This window comes from Brachycentrus maculatus, unplaced genomic scaffold (assembly GCF_059751285.1).
Source record: "Brachycentrus maculatus isolate JH-2025_06_01 unplaced genomic scaffold, ASM5975128v1 h1tg000197l, whole genome shotgun sequence".
Lineage (NCBI taxonomy): Eukaryota > Metazoa > Arthropoda > Insecta > Trichoptera > Brachycentridae > Brachycentrus > Brachycentrus maculatus.
This window is the reverse complement of record NW_028280948.1, coordinates 287,889-312,781: the sequence shown is the minus strand read 5'-3', so window position 1 is coordinate 312,781 and position 24,893 is coordinate 287,889. Positions and strand designations below refer to the sequence as shown.

Below are 24,893 nucleotides of genomic sequence, written 5' to 3'. Positions count from 1 at the left end.
CTCAAATAAAAACTTTGTACTCGCACACGTTTTTTTTTCGTTTGCACGCAGGTTTATAGAACATGTGTAAACGCATGTTCTATAAACCTGCTAAAATACATATTTTCAATAAACTGATTCGTAAATAAAAATTATATAAGAAATTCCAATGTTTCTAAAAATTCTTAGAATATCCGAAAAAAATATAATGTACTTTGATATTTCTCCCGAAAGTGAAAAAACCTATTCTGAATTTGGAATTCGAAATCGGCAAACGAATTTGAAAAACTAACCCGCGCAAATTTTCTTTTTCGATCTTTCTTGGATTCTGTTTCTAATCCCACTCTCCTCGTAAATTTGTTAAATTGAAATAACAGGAAAATTATTTAGCTAAACGGATTTATTTTTTTATTTTTAAATAAAATAAAAATTACGATTTGAGAACCTGGACCGAATGGTGGATGTCGATAATAGCAGTGATTTGTTATGAAATTATGATTTCCTACTGCTAGTGTTATTTTTTTTATAAAATGGCGTCATCATTTAAGTTTTGTTGCAAATTCAGAATTTAAAATTGAGAAATGTACGTTGCTTTAGTACTTACCATTCTGATTTCACAAAGTGGATACCTATGTTTTATTCCTAATGCTTATTTTTGACTACAAAAAACTTTGTAATATTTACAACTCCGATCAATGACTTAAAATATTAAAAACATATTTTTTCCCAGCAATATAAGAAATGACGTAACACTGATTTAAAAATAATCGTAACTGAACACGTTGCACGCTAAATCTAAATTAAATTGGTAGGTATTTTGAGAATCGGTTGGCTGAGTGCACCTAATGGAATGTTGTCAAACGCACCAATACAATAACTGAATATGTAGAAGGCACTGATAGGTGTCTATGGAGCTGTTCTCTTTGGTGTCGGTGTCAAAATTTGTCTCATTCGGACATTTGTCATTTCTTATTCTTATTTATTGTCATGATTCATTTACGTTCAATACGTAATTAATAATATTGGTGCTCAATATAAAATTTGCCGGTTAAAATATACTTTGAAAATTGTTTTGAAACGTAGTTCCTAGTTATATCAAGAATGATGTCGTGTTTTCCTGTTGAATAAGCTAGGAGTTATTATTATTTTTTTGCAAAAGTGTGGTATAATTCATCGCAATTAAAGAAAAAATTGGAAATTTTGTCTTCTGTCGATAGTTTATAAAAAATGTCTGAAAATTGCTCAATGTCGCGCAATAGCCAATCGGGAGATGATTCCTTCATTATTCTGGGAAGCACTTCACCTCAGAATAGCATAGAAACTGCAATGGTGGAGTCGAAGATAATGCAGTGCTCTAAAGGATCGGATTTTTGTGCTGCACTAAATAATATGCCAGTGCTCAACCAAGGGATTTTGGAGAATGAACTAACATCATTTAATGGTAGCTTTAACTTGGATCAGGTAAGATGAATTTTATTTAATAATTAAATCTAATTTGACCTGCATTAAGTTAAACTCATATCGGTTCAACCGCCATCACATAGGACAAATGATGCCTTACAAATAACCCCATCAACAGCATAACAATATCACCGACCCATAGCTTTACAGCTACCAGTTCCCAGGCCTACCATATATGCAATGATGTGCTGCGATGGGTTCGCAAAATAATTTGGGTTCGGAGAGTTGTTTGTTAAAATACCGATTTCTTTTTTAATATCCTATTTCCGAGATGGAATTTTAACACAATCACAATTATTTAACATTGATAAATTAAACATCTTGCAGCCGTTTTGTGTACCATAGAACGGGGCTACTTGAACTTTGATTTGTTACTTGAGCCCAGTACAAAAAAGAGATTTAAATCTGTATTTGGTCTACAATAATGAATGTATCGTGACAATAAGTGTCACCTGTCAGGGAAACAATGAATCATGTCGATACATTCATTATTGTTGACCAAATACAGGTCTAAATATTTTTTTTTGTACTGCGCTCAAGTAACACATCAAAGTTCAAGTAGCCCCGTTCTACGGTACTATTTTGTTTGCATATATCTATCTACAGTGTATGTACACTACAATACGATGTATAACAGGCGCCGTGACGTATTTGGGTAGCCGCTCGATTGTGAAACTGGCGTCGCGGGTTAGATTCCCGTCAAGCGCAAAACAAATTCAAGAATTATTTACTTTCCATTGGTCTGGGTGTTAGTGATGTATTATTCATATTTACCTTCTCTATCCTTACTATCCTACCTGCAGACAAGCTTCTAAAAGTAGAGGCTTTTCGGGTTATCCTTTTTAATAAAAAAATGTTATAACTAATGACGTACACAGGAATAGTGAAGAATACATTCGTTATGATTACGGTTCATGTTTTCAAGTCAATGCATAACTACCCTGAATATACCAAATACGAACAATTATCGAATATCCAGTGCAAAACCCTAAATAATAAGAGTAGATATTCATCTCTAGTTTTCACCAAGGTGCGAGTCGGTTAAAAGCTTAGCAGCACATCACTGTCTATAAAGATATACCATATATAATAAATCTATGTTTATTATCTCAACTCTGTGTTAGGAACAGCTCTAGTCATAAATGAACGTTCTCCGCCAAATTATGTTAATTCATTCATAAACGTGCAAATTCTTTCCTAAATGAAAGCATCAGCCGCCGGTCTTAAAAATTACCACCTTTACTTTGTTATTTCATACGGCCTAAAAACACAAATGCCGATAGTATTTTTGTACAAATTATAAGTATTATTTCCTGATATTGTATGGACATAAATAACTATGGTTTTACAATATCAATCTCTATCTTTTATGTATTTCAAAAGTGAATACAGAAAATTAATATTTTAATAAAAAAAATTCAATTGTCTGTTGCGTAATGGATGATAAACAATACACAATAGCTTTACCGATATTAATCATAGTTTATCTTATCTCATTGAACACTCATTTGTTGTTTTATGCATCAGTGTACTCATTAATGATATTCTGGTAAAATGTATAAATCATACAATATTTTATACATATAAAACAATCACATTTGTATCTTACTTGGAACACTGTAGAAATGAGTGAATGAAATTAGAAAATGGTTGTCAAAGTACGTATGAGTTTAGCAGTTTCTGAAATGTATTTTTATTTCGAATACAGCAGGACCTCTATAATCCGAATGCCGAAAATTTATCCTCTGTTCAGACTAGTGAAGCATTTGAATTACGGTACAGAGCATCTGTGGGGTATTTTTATCAAATAAAACAAATATGTGTTGCAAAATTTTAAATGTTTATTTATATTTTTTTTAAAGAAATCAAATATTTAATTTAGTCGAGATTTATTCAAAGTAAAAACCTGGCAACTGGTGCGATGTTTGGTGGTAGCACTGATTTCCGTTTTTAAGAAGCACGGTAGGGATGAGTGGGCGTTCGGATTACGGATATGTTCGGATTAGCAGGGGTTCTGATTAAAGAGGTCTTACTGTGTATTATTCTTTTTTTGTTATTGGGTAATATATCCAAAATTAAACAAGGTTATTGGATTGATTACTACTTTTATTTACATAAATATGATAATATATGACGCTTTTCATCTTATTAAGACATCAAACACTTATAGAGTGTTTAATAATGTCTTAATAAGACGAAATGCGTCACATTTTTCATATATACCGTAGAACGGGGCTACTTGAACATTGATGTGTTACTTGAGCCAAGTACAAAAAATATATTTAGATTGTGGTATCGATCAAAGTATCGTGACAATAAGTGTCACCTGTCAGGGAAACAATGAATCATGTCGATACGTTCATTATTGTAGACCTAATACAGATTTAATTTTTTTTGTACTGGGCTCAAGCAACACATCAATGTTCAAGTAGCCCCGTTCCACGGTATATAAATAAAAGTAGAATTCAATCCAATAACCTTGTTTAATTTTTGATATATTATCCAAAAATTTAGCGTGAAATTCTACCAACTGTCTGCAGTTACAATAAATATATTATTATTTTTCATTCCACAATGTATTGTTTTATTTTATTCCCAGCCTTCTCCCGCGTCGGTGGAGATGGCGAGCGCCTTCACGCTGGAGTGTTCCGGCACTCAGGAGATGGAGGCCAAGATTGTGGAACTTCTGGAAGAGAATAGGATCCTACGGCAGACACTGAAACAGAATAATTTTTCCATAAGGGAACAGTTCAAAACAATAGTTGACTGGCAGGAAGACATGATGAAAACTCACCAAATTCACAAAACCAAGTTTCTCGAAACTAAAAATCTTATTGAAAAGGTTTGTTGTAGTGTCAAACTAACCTAACCTAACCTAGCTGAGCAGTTCCTGGTTCCTGATTGGCCCACACTAGATTATCCCTCCTGTTTCCAACACAGATTTAAATAAAACATCTTTATTTAGTTAAAAGAAACAAAAATCCGCTAAATGATCTTCAAACCTTGTACGTAATAAGCAAGGTAAATAATAAATGCAATTCCTTGTTCACAAATCTGGGTTTTTTCATTTAGGAGTTTTTACATTTTGACATCTGTCGAGTTTGAGGGCTTATGACCTGTCATAGGCTGTTGATGTTTTCAGGCGTTATATTTTGCAAAAATCTAAATCAAATGGTCTCTGCCAAATAAAAGCTTTCTCAAACTAACCGTAGATGCTGCCATGAATTCAATCATGAAGTGGCATGAGATTTATGATATACGTATGAGTTCCAAAAATTTGAGCAGTGTGGTGTCAATCGGTAGAATGGTGAATGTAACGTGCGTGTAAAGTTATCACTTAAACAGCCATACGGTCATAAGGTCATGAGCCCTGTAAATACCCAGACTTCCATATTCATCCTCATCTGTATTGAGATATCAATATGCAATAAACGTTTTAATTTATTTTGTAAAAAATGTTTTCTATTTATTTTTCCAGTTACGTTTGGAAAATTCGACACTGCAAAAAGATTTGGAGTTTGCCAGAAGTGAAAAAGCAACCGATACAAACAAACCCGGTTACTCTAATGGTTTGGACAAATCCCGAGAAAGTGATAACCAAAGAATGGTAGATACTCTCACCTCACAGCTGGAGACTGTAGAAAGACAACGGAAAATGGTTATCGCAAACAATGAAAAATTAACACTGGAGAGAGAAATTTATGAGAACGAAATCAAGGCACTGCAAGAAAAAAATTCTCGACTGATCGAAAACAGTCAGCATATGCAAGAGGTGTGAAATATTTACAAAAAGCTATCGACTGTTTTGTAAAAACACATGCAAAAACACAATTTTTTTTAAATTTTGTTGAAATTTTTCTTTATTTTGCCACCAATAACTTATTTCTTGTTATGTACATATACAGTGAAACCTCTATCTATCGTTTCTAAAGGGACTTATCAAAATAAACCATGAATGTGGGAAAACAATGAATGCGGGATTAAGAAGTCAATACACAAGAAGATACAATCGAGTAAAGATACCATCCTCCCAATCTGCATAATAATGGTTAGGTTAAGATTCTAAGCAGAATAAAAATTTTAGATGCAAATAAATGTATTTATTCAACAGAACCAAAAAAATATTAAAGTTTCTTGCATTCTAAATAATCTTTGATGGACATTTGTTTTTGAATGTTTTATTTCCATAAATCAATAGTATATTTTGGGCTTTGCAAATATTATTTCGGCATCAGTTATTGAATGTGCGTAGTAGAAAGCTTTTAATTTTTAAAAGAGTTTGCATTCTTCTGAAAATAAAAGTACAGGCAGCGGCTTCTCTTCATCAATATCGACCTCTGCTGTATCTGTCAACCTAAGTCACACAAGCTTTATATAGTTTCCATACCGCACGTTGGAATATTGTCGTCAATTGTAACAAAATTGAGAAGAATGCAAAAAAAAAAACAGACAAAATATGTCAAATGTGCGGTGTGATTCAAACGATGAATGCGGTAAAATAGTAGATAGAAACGATCGATGCGATCTATCTTGTATGAAATGAATTCGGGATAGAAGAATCAAACAATACATCCGGGAAAACGATTATTCGAGGAACGATAGATAGAGGTTTCATTGTAATAGATAAATACACATAGTTTAAACTTACAATTAAAAAATAAGATGTTTTGAGTTGAGAAAGTTGAAAATTATTTATTTATTTATTTACGGCATTACTGCCTTTTACAAAAAATAACGAAAAAATCGGAGATTAAGATAGATTACATAGAAAATAATAATTAATGATATAAAATAAAAATAAATATTCAAAATACTATGGTATTTTACCCCAAATACGAGTCTTAAAAACTAATTCCTTCATTAAGGTTCAACTACCACCAATTGGAGCAAAACAAAAAAATTATTGTTTATTTTAAAAAGCTACATAGGTATTTTGAAATGATAAGAATTTCATTTTTTTAACGTAAATTTGATAGTTTAAGTGACGGCTTGGCGGTTCTAATGTTAACCACTTCTGTGGTCAACCTCTTGGATAAAAATGGTTAAAAAACCTTCTTTTTCACTATTATGTTTTTTTATTATATTTTGAAATATAATAAATCAGTATAAAACATAAATAAACAATATTAGGAAAGAAAAAAAAAACAAAGGAAGAATGGATATATGTGTCGCCTACTTTCAAAATCCGCCAGATCCATGTAAGTCGATTTTCCGAAAAATGTAAAACTCTCCGGGTAACATTTATGTTTTAAAGATTTGTCTATCTTTAGATAAAATATTATGAAATAGAGAATTTCAATATTTTTTTAGATTTTTTTCAGTATTAAAAAAAAAACACGATACAAACCGATAATGACGTCATCTTAATTTTTGACCTATCCCCGCTCTCTGATTGGCCGATATGGGTCAGAAGGCAAGTTCCATGAATATAGCGGAATTTAAAATACAATGCTGTTTTTAAGTATTTTTTTAGCAGGGTGTTCAAGTATATAAATATTTAAAACAATAAAACCCACAATTGGTATTCCGATAGAGTATTTATTTTAAAATCTTATAAAATTGGATCTGGCGGAGTAGGCGACACATATCTAGACTGGTGGTGGAATGACCCAAGCTGGATTCAGGCAAATCACTTTAAAAAAATTCATGTACGATGTGCCTGAACTGTATTCGAGTAAATCACCGTGTCAGCAAAATACCTACCCGAATTGTATTTACGCAAATCACACAAGGGGTTAATAATGATATTGACATTGCAGTTGGAAGCAGTGAATAAGCAGTTGAAATTGGAATTGGAAACATTGAAACAAGAAAATAACGCGCTTGCTAATTCTACAGAATGTGAGAGTTCCGAATCTGATCCGGATAAAGGTTTTATCATGACTGCGGGGAACAAACTCTCCCGGTCGGATCTAGAGAATACCATCGATGTTTTGACATCGCAGCTGGAAATTATTGAAAGACAGAGGAGGCAGGCGATTGATGATAACGAGAAGATATTTTTTGAAAAGGAATCTTGGGAAAAGGCTTTATCGGAAATGAAACAGCGAAATCAAGATTTGACAATGAAGCTGAAAAATCAAGAGGTTTGTTTGATAATTATTTTTATTTTATTCATAATTCATTCATCCCTCAGAATTCACGAGCATTAGCTTTCTAGATAAGTTTGTGAGTAGCAAATATTAATGACTTCTTCCAACTTGTCAATCACCCTTCTACAAAAAAGAAAGACGTTGCTTTAAAAAATATATTTAGATAGAGAATACCTTGTTTAAGCGTTTAAAAAAATTGCAAATCTGAATCAAATCATGCTGACATATCGCACCCCTAGATCAAAAGAGTATCAACTCAAAAAAACTGTTTTTTCAGGAGAGACGAAAAACGTATACATAGTGGTGTCGCCTTATGTAATAGAAGTTTTCTGTTTTCTTTTATGAATGGACAATGCATATTAAAGAATATTTACATTAAAACATTTCATACTAACCAACTAACTAACTAACCATCACGCCGCTTCCCCGAAGGGGTAGACAGAGAGAATCAAACTCTTTTATTCACCAAAAGGAACATATAGTGCTATATTTTGAAGAATATTTAAGATATTGACAAATCGGACAAATTGATATACATATGCGTCTTCATTTGTAGAATCCAATAAGTGGTCTAAAAAAAATATTTTTTGAGTTGATGCAGTTTTGATCTAGGTGTGCGATACATAGGTGATTTGCCGAACAAGACCGATACGTAACTATCAAGTACAAATACCGAATTTTCACCCTTATATCTTGACCCTTTCTGTGATTTTTGGTTGAAAATAACTTAAACACAAGCTCTAAACAAGTTTGTAGTAACTTTATACAAATCCCTCGCAAATATTGGTGAAATAGTTTTAAAAAAGTCACTTTTGTGACTGGGAGATTGAGAAACAATCATATTTTTGCCACTATGTTACGCATCCAAAATATATTATTTCAGGTGGCCAACACGGTAAATGACGAGAGAAATTTGCGTGGAATATAAACTGTCCCTTTGTAATATAATTTTATATATTATTGTGGATAATGCGTTTTTATACTTGTGAAAAAATATTTATGTAAAATAATATATGTAAATATGTACATGTATTATTATTTTTATTTTAGGATCGTAAACAAATAAAATAATCTTTATTAGAGTGTGAAAAAATACTTAAGGTGTAGGTTGACATATTTATAAGATTTTGGGTGTCATCCTACATTTGAATAAAAAAAAATCTTCACTGTTCCTTGAAAATTGCAAAATATATTTAAATTGAATACACGGAGAAAAGTCTATTTTTTATTATTTTTTATTTCAGGCTGCGAGCAATAAAAACTCTGAGGAGATTATTCACAACCTGGAAGCAAAACTTTCCAATCTTCACACTGAATTGAAAAATTCTCAAGTCGAATTACTGCAGTTTGAGAACATGAAGGTGGGTAGTTGTTAAAATACTAGTGTCATTGAAAAGTTACAAGTATTTCATACTATTATGTATAGATTGTACATGGAGTGTGCAATCGCTGTTATATTTTGTATGTGTATAATCTCTGCTCAGATAAAAATCAATTGACATTTCAATCTATCTGTCTCCTTAACCGCATTCACCGGATGCTGGGATAAGGTCTCCTTTGTTCTATACCATTCCGTAGGGGGCTTGTGCACTACATGGAATTTTACCGTCCGGCAGTCCGGTTTTGAAAAATAAAAGCAACTACGACAGGCGCAATGTGTTCACGCACCGATCCGAAAAAAAATGGACAAAAGCACAAGCCAATCATCGTTTTATCACGCTAACTGAAGTGCCGGACTGTAAAATTTCGTATAGTGCACAAACGCCCTTACAGTTCTGAGCTTCTGTTCTGAATTTGTGACCCGTCCATCCAATAAAATCTTTATTTGGTATGTTAAAAGCAAAGTTAACTTTGTGGTATGGTAATATAACACACTCCTTATCATTCATCGTTCACTTTGCGTATTAAAGTGGTATTACACAAAGTGAATGATGAATGATAAGGAGTGTTAAATAAAATCAAAACTGGGAGTGGAAAACCTATAAATATTATATCTTTTATTTTGATATTTGAAAAAACACTGTTGTTGGTTAGTGTGTGATTTTTGGTAAGATGGAAATAATATTCATGATATGAGGTGATGCTAAATTACTTTTGTGCCCTTTATGCCCTCTTTTCTTTTAAAATGTTTTTTTCTTCATTTTAATCAAATCTAGTGCTGCCTATGGCTATGGCTAAAACAATATTTCATTAATAATTACGACATTTCAGGCTAATGCATAATTCCTTGTTTATGCCCATCCTTGTTTAAATAAGTACTTTTCGGACCAATATTATATATTTTAAAAGAGAAAACTTATTAATTTATTATAAAGTATACAACATGTAATATATTATGTACAAATTGGTTAGTCTTTGAAAAGGGGAAAAAAATTAAAAACCACTTCTTAATACATCCTTTTGAAACACATCCGAATCATTCTTATTTAGTAATATTGTTTTGTCTCTCATAAATTTTTGTTCATATTTTTGGTCTCCAAATTTTTTCAATGTGGACTTAATAGGTGCCTAATGCCGCATGTTATTTTTGATATTGTTAAAGAATCTCAAAAACAGCCAATATAACAGCAGTTCTATCATATCTGTTTTATTTCTCTTTTTATTATTGTTATAAATCTTTTTTGCAATACCAATGGTGATATACAGGTATTTTTGAGGTGTTTGTATGATAATAATTATTATATATTTCCGATTTTATTTGAAATTAATTTCATTGATTTTTTATCACAAAATTAGTTGGAGTATACAAAACACAGGCTAGAGACTCAAGATAGCATTAAACTGCTAAATTTCGTTGTTGGTGAATTAAAAGACAGGCTGAGAGAAGCTCACACAGTTGTAAGTAATCTTACTATTGTATAAAAATTCTTAACAAAACATATTACTTGTAATGCGTATGCATATATGATGCATGAGTTTTTGTTTTTGAAATTTTTGGTTTGTGAAAACTCAACATATTCTATTTTTACATTGAAAAAATTAAGAAAAAATATTTAAAGATGAAAAGAAATACATTTAGTAGCATATTTAGCTACTAGCACTTTTAGTTTCAATTTTGCATTGAAGAACATTGTTTTATTTTAATATTATTTCAAGTTTTCAACAGTTTTGTATGAAAATTTACAAAATCCCTAAACATTTTTGGAATGTGACAAAATTTGCGTAAATGAGCTTTTACATTATAATTTTAACAATTTGATAATCAAAACCTAAAATAATTCAAAATGGCAAAAGTTATTTGAATATGTGGATGCTTTTTCCATATGCTATTTAAATGCTACATAGAATTTTAATATATGTTTTAAAATATATTATTATTTTAATTCCTTTTGCAGACTTTCCAACCCGTTCGATACTCCTTAAGTCTGGAAGCCAATTGTGACAATTCAGAGTTTATTAATTTTGTGGAAAATGTTAAATTATATGATGTAACTTTAAAGGAGCTTGCCAGCTACCTGAACCAACATTCTGAACAGTAAGTCATTAAAAAATATTTAAAGGATTTGTTTTATGTGTGACTATATTGCAATGTCTATCATCTTTTATATTTCAGATTCTGTTCATTATTTGATTGTGTCACCAAACTAATCATCGAAGATCAACCTTGCAAACAAGTTGATGGTTCTCAACAAAAAACTATTTTATCCATTATCAAAGATAATCTAGATAAACATCACGGTGTGATCGCCAATTCTAAGTGAGTTAACTATAAATATATAACTGTGATTTTGAAAATACATTACTCCAAAATTCCAAATGGAATAAAAATATTCTCTGGAGTCCTGGTATTAACCTGATGCGTAAAAGTAAAGGGTGGAATTGACAAAAAATGGATGAAAGTAGACTAAATGGAGTAAAAACGCGATCTTTCAGAGAAATGTGTGGTAAAACGATGTTTGATACATGTTTGAATGGCATTATCAAGAAAATTAAGAAAGGTGTATTGAGATGGTTTGTACATATGCAACCAATAACCGAGGAAAGAATAGTAAAACAAATTTACGAGGCAAATGTAGTTATACATACGAGCATAAATAATAAACTTGGCATGATTAAGTATTTTAAATACTTGGGTGTAGTCAGGTCAGATGTCGGAATAATCAGTGGGTATTTATGAGGAGATGAATGAATGTGTAAGAGGTGAAGATTGTTTATGAGGACAGAGCGGTGTGGCATTCTATTCTCTCTGACTACGGCGATACTGAAGTGGCGTGGTGGTTGGTTGATTGGTTAATTTTCTCAAGTTTCTATTGACTTTATTTTCCTTTTATATTTGCAGCCATAAAATAAAATCTTCTCTATCTGCTCTTGAAAAAATGTTTTTGGATTACCAACAAGTGCTAAGAATATTGAAACAAAATGAAATTAAGGAAGCTAACTACGCACAGGTAATTTAGTGACTTTCTTAAAATTATCTAAGCCTAATCCGCATCTAATGGTGCAAAGGGCACAGCATCGTATTGACTCAGTGTTATCTTGATGACTTACATGAAGGCAATATGAAATATTTGCCTTCATGTAAGTCATCAGGGTAATATGTAAGTCCAGGGTAATATGAAATAAATATTAGAGTGTAAAATAACTTGAATAACGGAATCGAACCCAGGACCTCCAGCACGGTAGCTAAATACGCTAACCATTACACCACAGATGCCATAAATTATAAATACATACAACCTCAAGGTTTGTAATGGACCAGTGTTTCTCAAATTTATGGCATCCATATACCATTTGGAGAATATACAAATATCAATGATTAAATTGGCGTCAGTTTTGTACATAGTATCCTTCAACTTTGTACTTTTTTTTTACATTAACTTTCCCCTCCCGCTGTTATGTATTTACTATAACTTGACTTTTAAAATGAGAATATTAATATCAAATATAATAGATACAGGCTCAGAAATTTTGTACTCCCCCGTAATATAATTATGTATTACATGAAAGTATTATAATATAAAGTTATTCATTTGCAGCGACGGAAATAAATAAATTGTGAAAAAATTGGGGATAAAATCACAATATTTTTTTTATTATTATTATTATTTTTTTTAAATAATTCAAATACAAAAAAAATATGAATAAAACAGAAAAATGAATACAAAAAAAGATCCCACAAAGGCATGGCCTATGTGTGGATTTACAATATTTAGTCATAGTAAAGGGTATAAGGGTATAGGTTTTATAAGTAGAACTAGAATAATAGTGTTAATATAAAATACAAAAAAATACTTGACTCTCAGAAAACAATTTATTTTAATAAAATTAAAAGCTTAAAAACATAAAAAAGATGAAAAAGTAAAAAGCTAGGGAGCATGTACTACAAGAAAAAGGAGCTTAAATCTGCCTCTTCTATAAATAATCTAAGCATTAATACACAAACGTTTCTCAGTGTGTGCGCGCGTGCTGTTGCTTTGTGTACACGCGCATGTCATTGAAAGTTTAGTAGTGCACAAACCATAGTACGCGGCGGTCATGTCGCTACATTAGTTATTGCGGCTACTTGTGATGTATTTTCTCATTTTCAGATACTTACCAGAGCCAACATTACAAAATTGTTACATTTTAACTTCATGGCTGTCCAAACTTAAAACACAGTAAGGGACATTTTTTTGTAGTACGTTTTTTTTGTTTTTTTAAAAACGTACTATGTACAAAAAAAATGTCCCTTACTGTGTTTTGAGTTTGGACAGCCGTTCAACTATGGTCAATAAAAGCAACATTTAGGAATTTTCAAATTTTACCCATTTTTAAACCACATTTTCGTATGGTGTATAAAATACATATCCCCGTTGCACATGGAAGTATTTTAGCACCGTAAGGGAAAGGTTGATGTCATGCTGACATAAAATGAATTATAATATTTTTACATTCCTATTTCCTTTATCTTTTATGTACCTGTTTATTGGGTCTTGTCAACAATAGTGATTATCTAACAATTTTTAATATATATAATAACCTGTTCAGGAGTATGGCCCAACATTGTCGTCCAAACAAACCTTTCCTCAAAGGAATATGGGCGTACATGAACAGCCACGCTCATAACTAAAACTTGGTGATATTTATCTCTAAAATGGTACTTGTACTGCCGTCTGTAGTTGTTTTCAAAGACTAAAACTATACTTCAAATTATTTTTATCCACATTTTACTTAAAACAGGTTGTGTGACCTGTCAAAGAAAACCCATGAGATAAAACATTGATAATTTTCATATAAATCGTGTTTACTGGTGTATTTTTTAAAATTTATTTATGAAAATATGTTGCTTGTAGTATGACACTGTGACAAGACTATGATATAAATTTATTAAAAAATATATATATTAAAAAAACTCACTCCCCAAATGCAGTTTTATCCGCAGAAACTCAGTTACGGACAAGTCAATTTAGTGATACATGTTTTGTTTATGGTTATGTTTTCATTTACTTTACTTTGATAAACACTTTATTGCATTGTGGCCCTAATTAACATAAGTGTATATAAATATATACATGTATATTGATAAGTAAACACATTTTCAGATGGAAAAACAATGTGATGAATTAACTGCGAAGCTTCTGTACCATACTGAAAAAGTGACTGCTTATGAGAAAGAGATTCTATCCTTGAAAGAAATTATAAAACTCGACTCGGATGAGAAAGACTTTCTCAAAGTTCAATTGGAAGTTTACAAGTAAGTAAAAACATACTATTTTTGAGGACTGTTTTTTTCAAAACTCGATATTTGGTCCCTGATATTGTTTACGCCCTTACCTCAGGAAAAATTAATTTTCGTCCCCTGTCTTCAAATAAAAAATTCTTCAATGAAATCTTATCCTGTTTAACCCTTCCTTTCCGGTGATGTGTAACTACTACACATTGCTTATATGTAATAACTTAAATATCATTAATTGATTCGGCACTTTGTGGTAAAATCTATCCATTTTTAATTAATGTTTTACTTAGTAAATACCACTATTTCTTAAAATCTACTGTGACACGTGTTTCGATGCATTCCGCATCATTTTCAAACACCGTATACGACATACGGTCTTTGAAAATGATGCGGAATGCATCGAAACACGTGTCACAGTAGATTTTAAGAAATAGTGGTATTTACTAAGTAAAACATTAATTAAAAACTTAAATATCTCTTATTCTTCTTTTTGTAGATCCTAGGGATCTGTTTGTGCCTCCGCATGTCGCTCTTGGGATGTTTACTCCCAGCTGTCTTTCCATCTTTTTGGAGGTCTGCCTGGGAGTCTGCGTTCTTCAGGGTTACTTTGAAGGGTGATACTTGGAAGTCTGTCTTCTGACATTTTGTTTATATGTTCATTAAAGTATCGCCTTCGTTGTCGTCCCCACCTCACAATGTCCTCCGTCTCACACATGCTCCGGTATTTCTTACTCGGTCTTGCAATGTGTTTCCGGTTATGGATCGAATTTAATATCTCGATAAATAAAATAAATAATAAGTTCAGATTTTAGGTATTCCTCCATAATACATTTACGCATTAAATGTTTTTTTGTTGTTGTAATAATTACCTCTTATCTTACAATGATTAAAGAAAACACTTCGTTTTTTACCACTTGAGTTTTATTATAGACTACATGTTTCAGAAGTTGAACTTCCATCATTCAGGTCTGTATAATATGTATGTTATTATACAGACCTGAATGATGGAAGTTTAACTTCTGAAACATGTAGTCTATAATAAAACTCAAGTGGTAAAAAACGAAGTGTTTTCTTTAATAATTGTAACATGTCTTACCACAAAGTTAATGCCGAAACAATAAATAAAACCTCTTATCTTGTATAGAATTTAGAAAACATTGTATAATACTATCCATGTTTAGCATATACGTAGGTATATGCTAAAAAAAACTCTATGCGACGCTATTCACATCTCACTCTTACTTTACTTGGTTATATCAGAACGTGAGATATGACATCTCAGCTCTAAGTTGTGTTTCTAGTAATGAACCGAGTCGAGACTTGCATGCGCTACGTGTGCTAGCATTCGGGCAGCCAACTGAGGTGGTTGTCCCGCTCATTTGTGAGCGTAAGTCGATGATTTTTTCATGTTTTTAGCTATCAAACTTCAATAAACATCACTGTTCACTTCAAATATAATATATTTATACGATTATCTATGAACATTATTTTTTTTGGATTTAAATTGTTCATTTTTACATGTGTATTGACTACACAGCACTGAAACGCGCGGATTATTTTTTTGCACAGTAAGGGAAGGTTAAATTAAATCCTTCGCAACTTTTTACAAATTATACATGTTACAAATGTAAAAAAGGAAATAAAAGAGTAAATCATAGAATTATCAAATTCATTTCTTTTTTAAAAACAAAAGTAAGGAATATATTGTACGGATATGATTTGACTGTGATCATTATGTTTTTTTTTCCAGAAATGATTTTGAAGCTGAACGTGATTCTAGAACACAAATCGCTTCAGAAAAAGATGAGCTGATTCAGAATATTCAAGTATTGCACCGCAGAAATAAAGATTTGACTGAGGAGGTAATTAAAACAAAATATTGACAATGTTTTAAAGGCACTGTGAAATTTTATTTACTTGATAATTTAACATTTGGCACATGACTCATTCGATATTCTCTTTGCAACTTATATAACAGGATTATTACAAGAATATAATAAAGTACGTGAAGAGTTGTTTAAGGTGGTATGGACATGTGGAGCGAATGGATAATGAGAGAATGACTAAGAAAATATATGTGGTGAATGTGAGTGGGAACAGAACGAGGACGGCCGAAAAAGACTTGGCACAATCAGATCAACCAGAACCTAAAATCTGGTAGTGTCAAAAGTCTAAGTAATCAGAGGGCATGTATGACTAGATGTATGGATGTGAAGGAGGCAAGGAGTGTATGTCAAAATAGAAGAGTGTGGCCCTCCATCCTCGCTATCACCATTTTATAAAGTCCATACTAATGAGATCTTATTGTATTACTAAATAATAACATGAGAATAATTGTAAATGTCCGCCTCCGTAGTGTAATGGTCAGCACGCTCGGCTACCGTACTGGAGGCCCCGGGTTTGATTCTCAGGGAGGGGGTTCAAATAAATTTAAGTGGTACTTCACTCTAATATTTATTCAATATTACCCTGGACCGGTACTTGAAGCTGAGGGCTGATCGCCTTTCCTTCACATATTAAAGATCAAGATAACACTGTGTTTATATGATGTAGTGCCCTATGCACCATCGAGTGTGGATAAGGGTTTAAAAGAAAGAGAATTATGAATACATTAGTAAAGTAAACTTATTAATTAAAAAAATATATACATAACTGTTGTTAACACTTTGATTGCCGTGTCGGCCACCGGTGGCTGACACAGCATACCTAGCTTTAGAGTGTCATTCTGTCCGTCGGCTACCCACTCTGTATTAAACTACTATTCAACTTGGCCCTTTTCTATCTTACTACGATATAGTCTTAGGGCGTTTGTCCACTACACGAAATTACACGGAATTTTACCGTCCGGCACGTCAGTAAGCGTTTTAAAATGACAATTGGCTTGGATTGTCTTGTGTTTTTGTCCATCTTTCTTCGGATCGGAGCTCTTGATCGGTGCGTGAACACATTGCGCGTAAATTCGATCACGCTAAACTGTCGTAGTCGCTTTCATTTTTCAAAACCGGACTGCCGGACGGTCAAATTCCGGGTAGTGGACAATCGCCCTTAGGATATCTTCATGGTTCTAAAAGATATACTCATGAATTTGATAGGTAGGTTAGAATAAAACACATGCATGATTTTTATATTTAAATTGCTTTTATTTACTAAAATTAACACTAAGCATGATAAAAATAAATAAAAAATCTAAAGAATGTTAAAGGTAGAAAATGAACTTGGTCAAAAATTTGATGTATTTTACTGAAACATTTTATACAATATGTAATGTGATTGAGTTGGATGTAAATGACAACATTTTTTGGGCATTTTACGAAAATCCTATTGGCGATCAACGTGTTGATTTCAAGGGAAGTCATTTATGAATAGAGGTTTCTCCTTTTGATTAACTGCCTATTGATGACTGAAAATACTTAACCGTTTTAGTAATTTTATATTGTTTAATACATGTTTTTGCCATTAATAGGTGAACAAATTCCATTCCCAACATCCTCACAACTTTGGTAATATGCAAAGTGCAAGACAGACTTCAACCAGTACTTCTCCAGGGAGTTCTTCCTCTGCAATCAGAACTACCCTCAACACTATGAAACCGGTATGTTATTATTCTAGCGTTAAATTAACATATGATATTCATTCACCCAACTCAGTAGTGAACTGGTCCTTGGCTGCCTTGCACGAAATGTATGCAAATTCCTCATTTTGTTTGTCTTGAGGGGTAGTTAGATATGTACTTATCAAATTACCGGCTTTAATGAATCCTTTAGAAACACAGTTGACAGTGTTTTAAAAAAATAAAACGATTGGCAAATGCTTTATGATATATGAGTCTTACATTAAAATCATGGTGTTGATTTGTGGGTTTTGTATCGAGAGTCTACAGTACTTCAAATAATCAGCAGTCAAAATTAATGGGCTCTGTGCACCATTAGGTGTAGATGCAGAGAAGGTAAAAGAAGAAATATGTGTTATATTATTATAGAATTATGTTTGAAAACATTATTAGCTATTTTTACTGCATCAACTTATATGTATATGTATTGCTTTTTTTTAATATATGTATATTTTTGTTGATGAGACTTAATCCGTGTGAAAATTATGATAAGAATAATCATTCTACTAATGATTTACTGTTTACATTTGTGTAGAATAATAATAATAGTTGATAGTAACATTGCACTTTTTTGTTTAATTTCTATCAAATGAATTTAAATCATTACCGTAAAACGGGGCTATGTGTTACTTGAGCCCAGTACAAAAAAATTAGATTGTGGTATCAATCGAGGTATCGTGACAATAAGCGTCACCTGTCAGGGAAACGATGAATCATGTCGATACGTTCATTATTGTAGACCAAATACAGGTCTAAATATTTTTTTTTGTACTGGGCTCAAGTAACACATCAAAGTTCAAATACCCCGTTCTACGGTACCTAAAACTGTGTAAATTACTTATTATTAGTATTGTTTAGACCCGAAGTACTTTTCTTTATACATTTGTATGTATATATTTTTGACTTATTATGATTTCTAACTTTATATGCATATAACTATTCATTGAGATGTCTTTGAGAGTATAATTTCTTTCCACTAAAAATATTTTTAAAATATGTAGTGTTTTGCTTGAGTTGACGTTTGGCTGTTTCTTTATGATTTTTTTTTACTATTACTTGATATGCCTAAATTATAGATATTTAGATATGCACTCAGTGAGTTGACACAATAATGTAATTCTTGATTTATTCATGTTCTCTCAGTATACATGGTAGGATCAATAAGTAGTAGGACTGAATTTCTGTACCACGAACCGAGCGGTGGAGGGGGATCACACCATCCGGGCGTGGCAGTGGAAGGTTTCCAAAAAGCCCGATATTTTTTCCATTCACCTGCGGACAAGCGGAGAGTAAAGACGTTGATTTCCATGAACCTCTGTTAAGAAGTGTCGTTGCGATCCCAGATTGAAAAAATCTCAAACAGCACTACGCCATCAAATTCTGCATCAAACTCGGAAAAACTGTAACGGAGACCCTCGGAATGATTAAGGATGCCTATGGGAATGCTGCCATGAGTTACTCAACATTGTTGGAGTGGTATAAGCTGTTTCGGGGAGGGGGGAGCCAGGATAAGCAAGTGAAGGGTCAAATCCATGCTCATCATGACATTTTTTTACTTAGACATGCTTGACAGGTTGCCAAATGCATCCTTAGCGTGTGGCCAGACATCTCCGACTCTTGGAAGCATCACCACGATAACACGCTGTACCACATCGTGCTCCTAGTGAGGTTGTTTCTGACCAAGCACAGGCTCACCCCCCCCCTACAGTCCAGATCTGGCACTGCCGGACTTCTTCCTCTTTACTCCACTCAAGCGGGACCTCAAGGGAAACCGATACAGCTCCGAAGAAGACATCCAAGGGGCTGTGACGGCATCTCTGAATTTCGGAAAGCGAGTTCCAGAAGGCATACGCGCAGTGGAACGCATTGTATGCATTGTGTCAAAGCATTGTCACAATGCATACAATGCGTTCCCAAGTCATTGTGGGTATTATTTCGAGGAGTTTCTAGGATTTGTTCTTGGGTTGACAGTCCTTTTACTTATTGATTCTACCATGTATACTGATGTCAGATGTGATCCTTTTTATTTTGTAAGCTTATCTATTAGTGTTGAAGTGTATAAACAAGGGTCTGATCACTTATAAAATGCATTATTTGTATTAATATTTATTGCGTGATTCTAAATATGCTTAGTAATTTAACCTTTAATACCAAAGCCATATTATAACTTTCTGTAAGTAACAGGGGAGTTAGAATTTGTGTTTAGATCTCTAATTTTCTAATTTTTAATACATATCTTAATGATTTTGTCAGCAATTATTAAAATCTGGAAGTTAAAGATTTAGGAGTTATTATTGAATTTGAACATAACTTAAAACGCTCCTGCCTGCTAGCCACTAATAAACCTGCCGATGCACAAGTTTCCGTACAAGAAGTTCAATAAATAATGCCATTCCATTTACTAAATGTAAGGCTTAATTCCAAACGGAATTGTAATGGCAAATTGATAAAAATTACCTTTGAATGCAAAATTATATTGAAAAAACAGAGCTATTATTTGGTCCAAAATATTTTGTTTCTATTTAAAAATAAATAATAGAGAAATCAACAAAATATATTTTTTCAAGATTCAAGTAATTTTCATTTACGGTGTAATATATTCTTAGTACATCAAACAGTACAGTTTTCTGGAATAAATGTTTGAAAGATTATGCACCTGAAATATTTGGAAGATGGCTACATGTTCATTTGATGAATATTCCTGAATCACCATTTTCATATATTAGTTTAATCGGACAAAGATAGAGTAAAGACATTTATTTTCAGGGAGATAGCTGGGAGTGGATTGATGACACAACTCCAATAAACACATGGAGCAGAAGTTCACATATTTAAAAGTCAAAATACAACATTATTCCTGAAACAGTTACATATGAACATAAGATTTCTTTTAACAAACATATGAATTATCTACCTTTCTGTTATTTTATTGGAAGCATTGCATTTATTTCTACTCACATGGTTACCCGCTCAAGATATTCCATCATAAGATGAAATGGCCATTGCACGAAATCACACTACAGCTAAACAAAATAAATGTTTATCTTATATTTATAACTTTCATTTTAACCTTTCCCTTACGATGTTAAAAAAACTTCCACGTGCAACGGTGATATGTATTTTGTACATCATATGATGCGATTTAAAACGAGAAAAATATAAATATATTTCTAAATGTTGCTTTTATTGACTATAGTCAAAGATGAAATGCAACAATTTTGTAATGTTTGCTCTGGTAAGTATCTAAAAACGAGAAAAAAAATTACTTGCGAATAGCCTCAATAGATAGCGTGGCGACACAACCGCCGTGTCAGACGATTTGTGCACTACTGGCGCTACTAAACACGCTACGACATGCGCGTATACGCAAAGCACGTACACATACAAAAATACAAAAATTCTGAGCCCGTATCTATTATAATTTATATTGATATTCTCATTTTTATAGTTGTAGGAAATACATATTACCGGGAGGGAAAGGTTAAATAAAGAGTTTAACAAAGTAAGTATTGAACTAACTTAAAAAAATGCATTTAAAACATTGTCTCTCAAATAAAATTTAATCACAAAAAAATAGATTTATGAAGCACAACTGATTTTATTTTATGTGATATGTGAAAAATTATTTGTGTTTTTCAATAAATTATACTTTAAGGATACCTGCTTGCTAAAGTTTTAAAAGTTATTTGTACAAAATTACAAACTTCTTTTTGTTAATATACTATAACACGTCGATTTTTCATTTGATTAATATAAAAATAACATTAATGTGCAAAACATGCATACTAATTGCTAATAAAGTTAATATTTATTGAATATTTCAGTTATTAAATGTAATTTTTAAAAATTAGGTAAAAGAGAATGAAGAAAGTGAAGAGTCTCTACATCCAAAATACTACTGTCCTGTTTGTGGGGAGCCCTTTAGATCTACGAAGATGTTAGAAGATCATGTAGATACTTGCCTAGTTATTTAATCATTTGTAATAATGTCTATCAGAACACCATTAGCTATACTTCAATTATTGACAAATAATATTTATCAACAACTAAGAAAATTACAACTTTTTAAGTCCAAAAAGTACTAAATTATTAGCTTAAAATAAATAAATATATTATGAAATATAAATATATTCTAGCGTTTTTCGAGTATGTAAATATAATCCAGGATTTGGAGCTTACATACAAATGAAAGAGTTTCTGCTTAACAAAAAGCTTTTCTCATCTCAGCATAGATGTTTCTAGTGAATTCAAACACTATGTTTCGAATTTGAACCATATATTTAAAAGTTCCAAAAATTTGAGTAGTGTGGTTGGTTGTCAATCATGGGTAGAATTGGTGAATGTTACACAATTGTAAAGTGATCACTTAAACTAGCCTATGACGGTCGTAAGCCCAGTAAATGCCCAGACTTCCATATTCTTCTTCATCTATGTTGAGATGTCAAAATATAATACTAAGAAATTCATGTATGGATTTAACACATCATGTTATATGCACCTAACTTTGGTATTCACCATGAGTTATGTTTTATTTTTTCATCCTTTCCTCATTGGCACTTGCTGTAAAATTTAATTACATTAGGTACATTCAATTCCAGTATGATGTGAGCAGCCGAAAAATCGAAAGGCTACACTTATATCGCTCACTCCTTTCAAGAACGTCATAAAACAAAAAACTCGATTTTTCAGGAGAACGTTTTTAAAGTTTAAAAATATAATACAATTTATTAAAAATAAATATCAAGCCACTTGTAGAACTTTTTACTTTGCAACAGATCTTTTAAGGTAAAACCTGAAGGTTTTTTCTCCATTTGAAAAATATTTACTATATTTAAAAAAATAATTAAACAATACCTTTCCTTCAAAATGCAAAAACAACACTTTCTGCCCTGTAGCGGGTAAATATTATGTTAAAAATGTGCCTCTTTTGCTGGGATATAGTACATTTTTCGGGCATCCCGAAAACATACACAACTGAAAATTGACGAATTTTGATTTATGACGTTCTTGAAAGGAGTGAGCGATATGTCTTTAATCGGGATATAAATATTCAAATTATACATATTATCTTAACTTTATAGTCTCCTTGAAATATGTTGGTTGATCTAAATTATTATTTCTCAGTAAATGAAAAAGGTATGATATTCATATAAAAATGATAAATCATATTTTAAGATTTCCAAGTGAAATATAATTTGGATATCATTGTTTATTTTTCTACTACCCTTCCTATCTTGCATTTGTTAAATGTATTCATATTGAAATAATGGAAATGTGTATTTATTACAATTAATTTATAATTGTATTTTGAGTGTGTCCAAAGCTTTGTATGTTCTTACTATATTTGTGTCGCCTAATTTCAAAATCCGCCAGATCCATGTTAGTCGATTTTACAAAAAATCTATTATCAAAAAGTCTATCTTTAGATTAAATGTTATGAAATAGAGAATTTCCCCTTTTTTTATTATTTTTTTTCAGTATTTAAAATAAACATGACACAAACCGATAATGATGTCATCTTAATTTTTGACCTATCCCCGCTCTTGACTAGCTTATACGGGTCAGAAGGCATGTTTCATGAATATAGCGGAATTTGAAATACAACACTGTTTTAAAGTATTTTTAGCAGGGTTTTCAAGTATATAAATATTTTAAACAATAAAACCCGCAATTGGCATTCCGATAGAGTATTTATTTTAAAATCTTATAAAATTGGATCTGGCAGATTTTGAAAGTAGGCGACACATTTGATCCCCCAAGAAATTGTTATCATGATTGTTTATTGGTATCTTTTTATATGTTTTTGAGAAGTTAGCATTTATAGTTTTTATGATCTGTCATTGTCCCTCTTGAGATATCTTTATTAATAATAAAAATATAAATGTTAGTTTAATATTAGTTCAAAATCCTAAATCTCCTCAATTTATTCACTGACAAAGTTGAATTTGTATATGTGCTTGTTTTTATGTACCAGTGGCAAATAATATGTTTTTACTAACAGTGTTTTTTACCGCAAAAGTAGCGCCATCTATTAAACGCAAGAGCGAAACATGCAGTAGTTTAGCTCACTGAGGACTGCGTGTTTCTTGACAGTTGCTTTCATGTAGCATTTTCAATATTTTCGATTGCTTTGTTGTTTAATAGATTTTTAATATTTTCATTGCTTCACACGTATTGTGAAATTATATATAATAGAATAATAATAATATTTTTGGATAATTTATATAGTGCAATTTTCGAAAAATGCTACCTCAAGGGAGCTTACAAAGATGTGAGGGCGCTTGCCCGGGTACAGCTAGTTGATAATAAATGTTATTTAAGAACTTATTATCCCTTGTATTCTGTGGCAGACTCTTTGTATTAACTAACCTGAGTGCCAGGGTTTTGTAGGGTATTATCACTAAGAAGAAAAGTTAATATCTAGAAAATTGTTCTCATTGTTAACAGCAACCCATTCACTTTTGGCATTCTCTTATAACGTTGACACTTTCTTCCATTAAATATAGTGTGATCTACAACAATGATACACAGGAGAGCAATTTAAATTTTTCTTTAAAGATTAATATAGTCAATTAACAGGTTGACATTATATAATTGAAAAATACTGATAATACCCTGTTTACACTGATGATTAACATAATTTGTAAATGAATAGCTCGGCTGTCCAAATTTAAAACACAGTAAAGGACATTTTTTGTGGCAGGTTTTTTTGCATTTATGGACTAAGTAGACTCTACTTAGTCCAAAAATGCAAAAAAAACTACTACAAAAAAATGTCCCTTACTGTGTTTTAAATTTGGACAGCCGAGCTGTGTTGTATTTGTTTGTCTAATAAATTAATAATTGCATTTTGCAGGTATTATCCTGTCCCAACTGCTTGTACCGAACCATTGACTACTCCTTAATGGAAACTCACATAAATCGATGCTTGGAGAGATTTAAATAGCATGCACCATACTTTGCGATAGACTTACATATTTAACCTTTATTTGGCTCACCTTTTCAGAAACACAAAGATTAACAACTGATTTATTTAGATGTTGTTACAAAAGTCCATTTCAATTTCCGTCTAAATAAATCTACTTAATAATAAGCT

At 31.9% G+C, this 24,893-nt stretch overlaps 1 protein-coding gene across 4 annotated transcripts; it reads left to right on the top strand.

Annotated features, from left to right (window-relative positions):
- Nucleotides 1–923: 923 nt before the first annotated feature.
- Nucleotides 924–24,893, top strand: LOC148307542 (uncharacterized). 4 transcript variants are annotated; one of them, XM_088263259.1, is made up of 14 exons: nucleotides 924–1,440; nucleotides 4,040–4,282; nucleotides 4,919–5,212; nucleotides 7,200–7,526; nucleotides 8,777–8,893; nucleotides 10,269–10,370; nucleotides 10,868–11,007; nucleotides 11,086–11,229; nucleotides 11,812–11,920; nucleotides 14,054–14,205; nucleotides 15,938–16,049; nucleotides 17,651–17,779; nucleotides 20,564–20,662; nucleotides 24,654–24,692. In XM_088263259.1, exons 1-13 carry the CDS (start codon nucleotides 1,207–1,209, stop codon nucleotides 20,630–20,632), a joined length of 2,172 nt encoding a protein of 723 aa, XP_088119385.1. In that variant the 5' UTR covers nucleotides 924–1,206; the 3' UTR covers nucleotides 20,633–20,662; nucleotides 24,654–24,692. The 4 variants fall into 4 exon arrangements, with proteins under 4 accessions (XP_088119385.1, XP_088119386.1, XP_088119384.1 ...); XM_088263260.1 differs by lacking the exon at nucleotides 20,564–20,662 and having other exon boundaries at nucleotides 24,654–24,893; XM_088263258.1 differs by lacking the exons at nucleotides 20,564–20,662; nucleotides 24,654–24,692 and adding an exon at nucleotides 21,649–21,899.

Excerpts from the sequence above, each read along its gene's own strand:
- LOC148307542 (XM_088263258.1), top strand. The coding sequence starts at position 1,207 with ATGTCTGAAAATTGCTCAATGTCGCGCAATAGCCAATCGGGAGATGAT. Across the intron at positions 8,894-10,268 it reads TGCAGTTTGAGAACATGAAG|TTGGAGTATACAAAACACAG; the intron begins GTGGGTAGTTGT and ends TCACAAAATTAG. Across the intron at positions 11,008-11,085 it reads CTGAACCAACATTCTGAACA|ATTCTGTTCATTATTTGATT; the intron begins GTAAGTCATTAA and ends TTTATATTTCAG.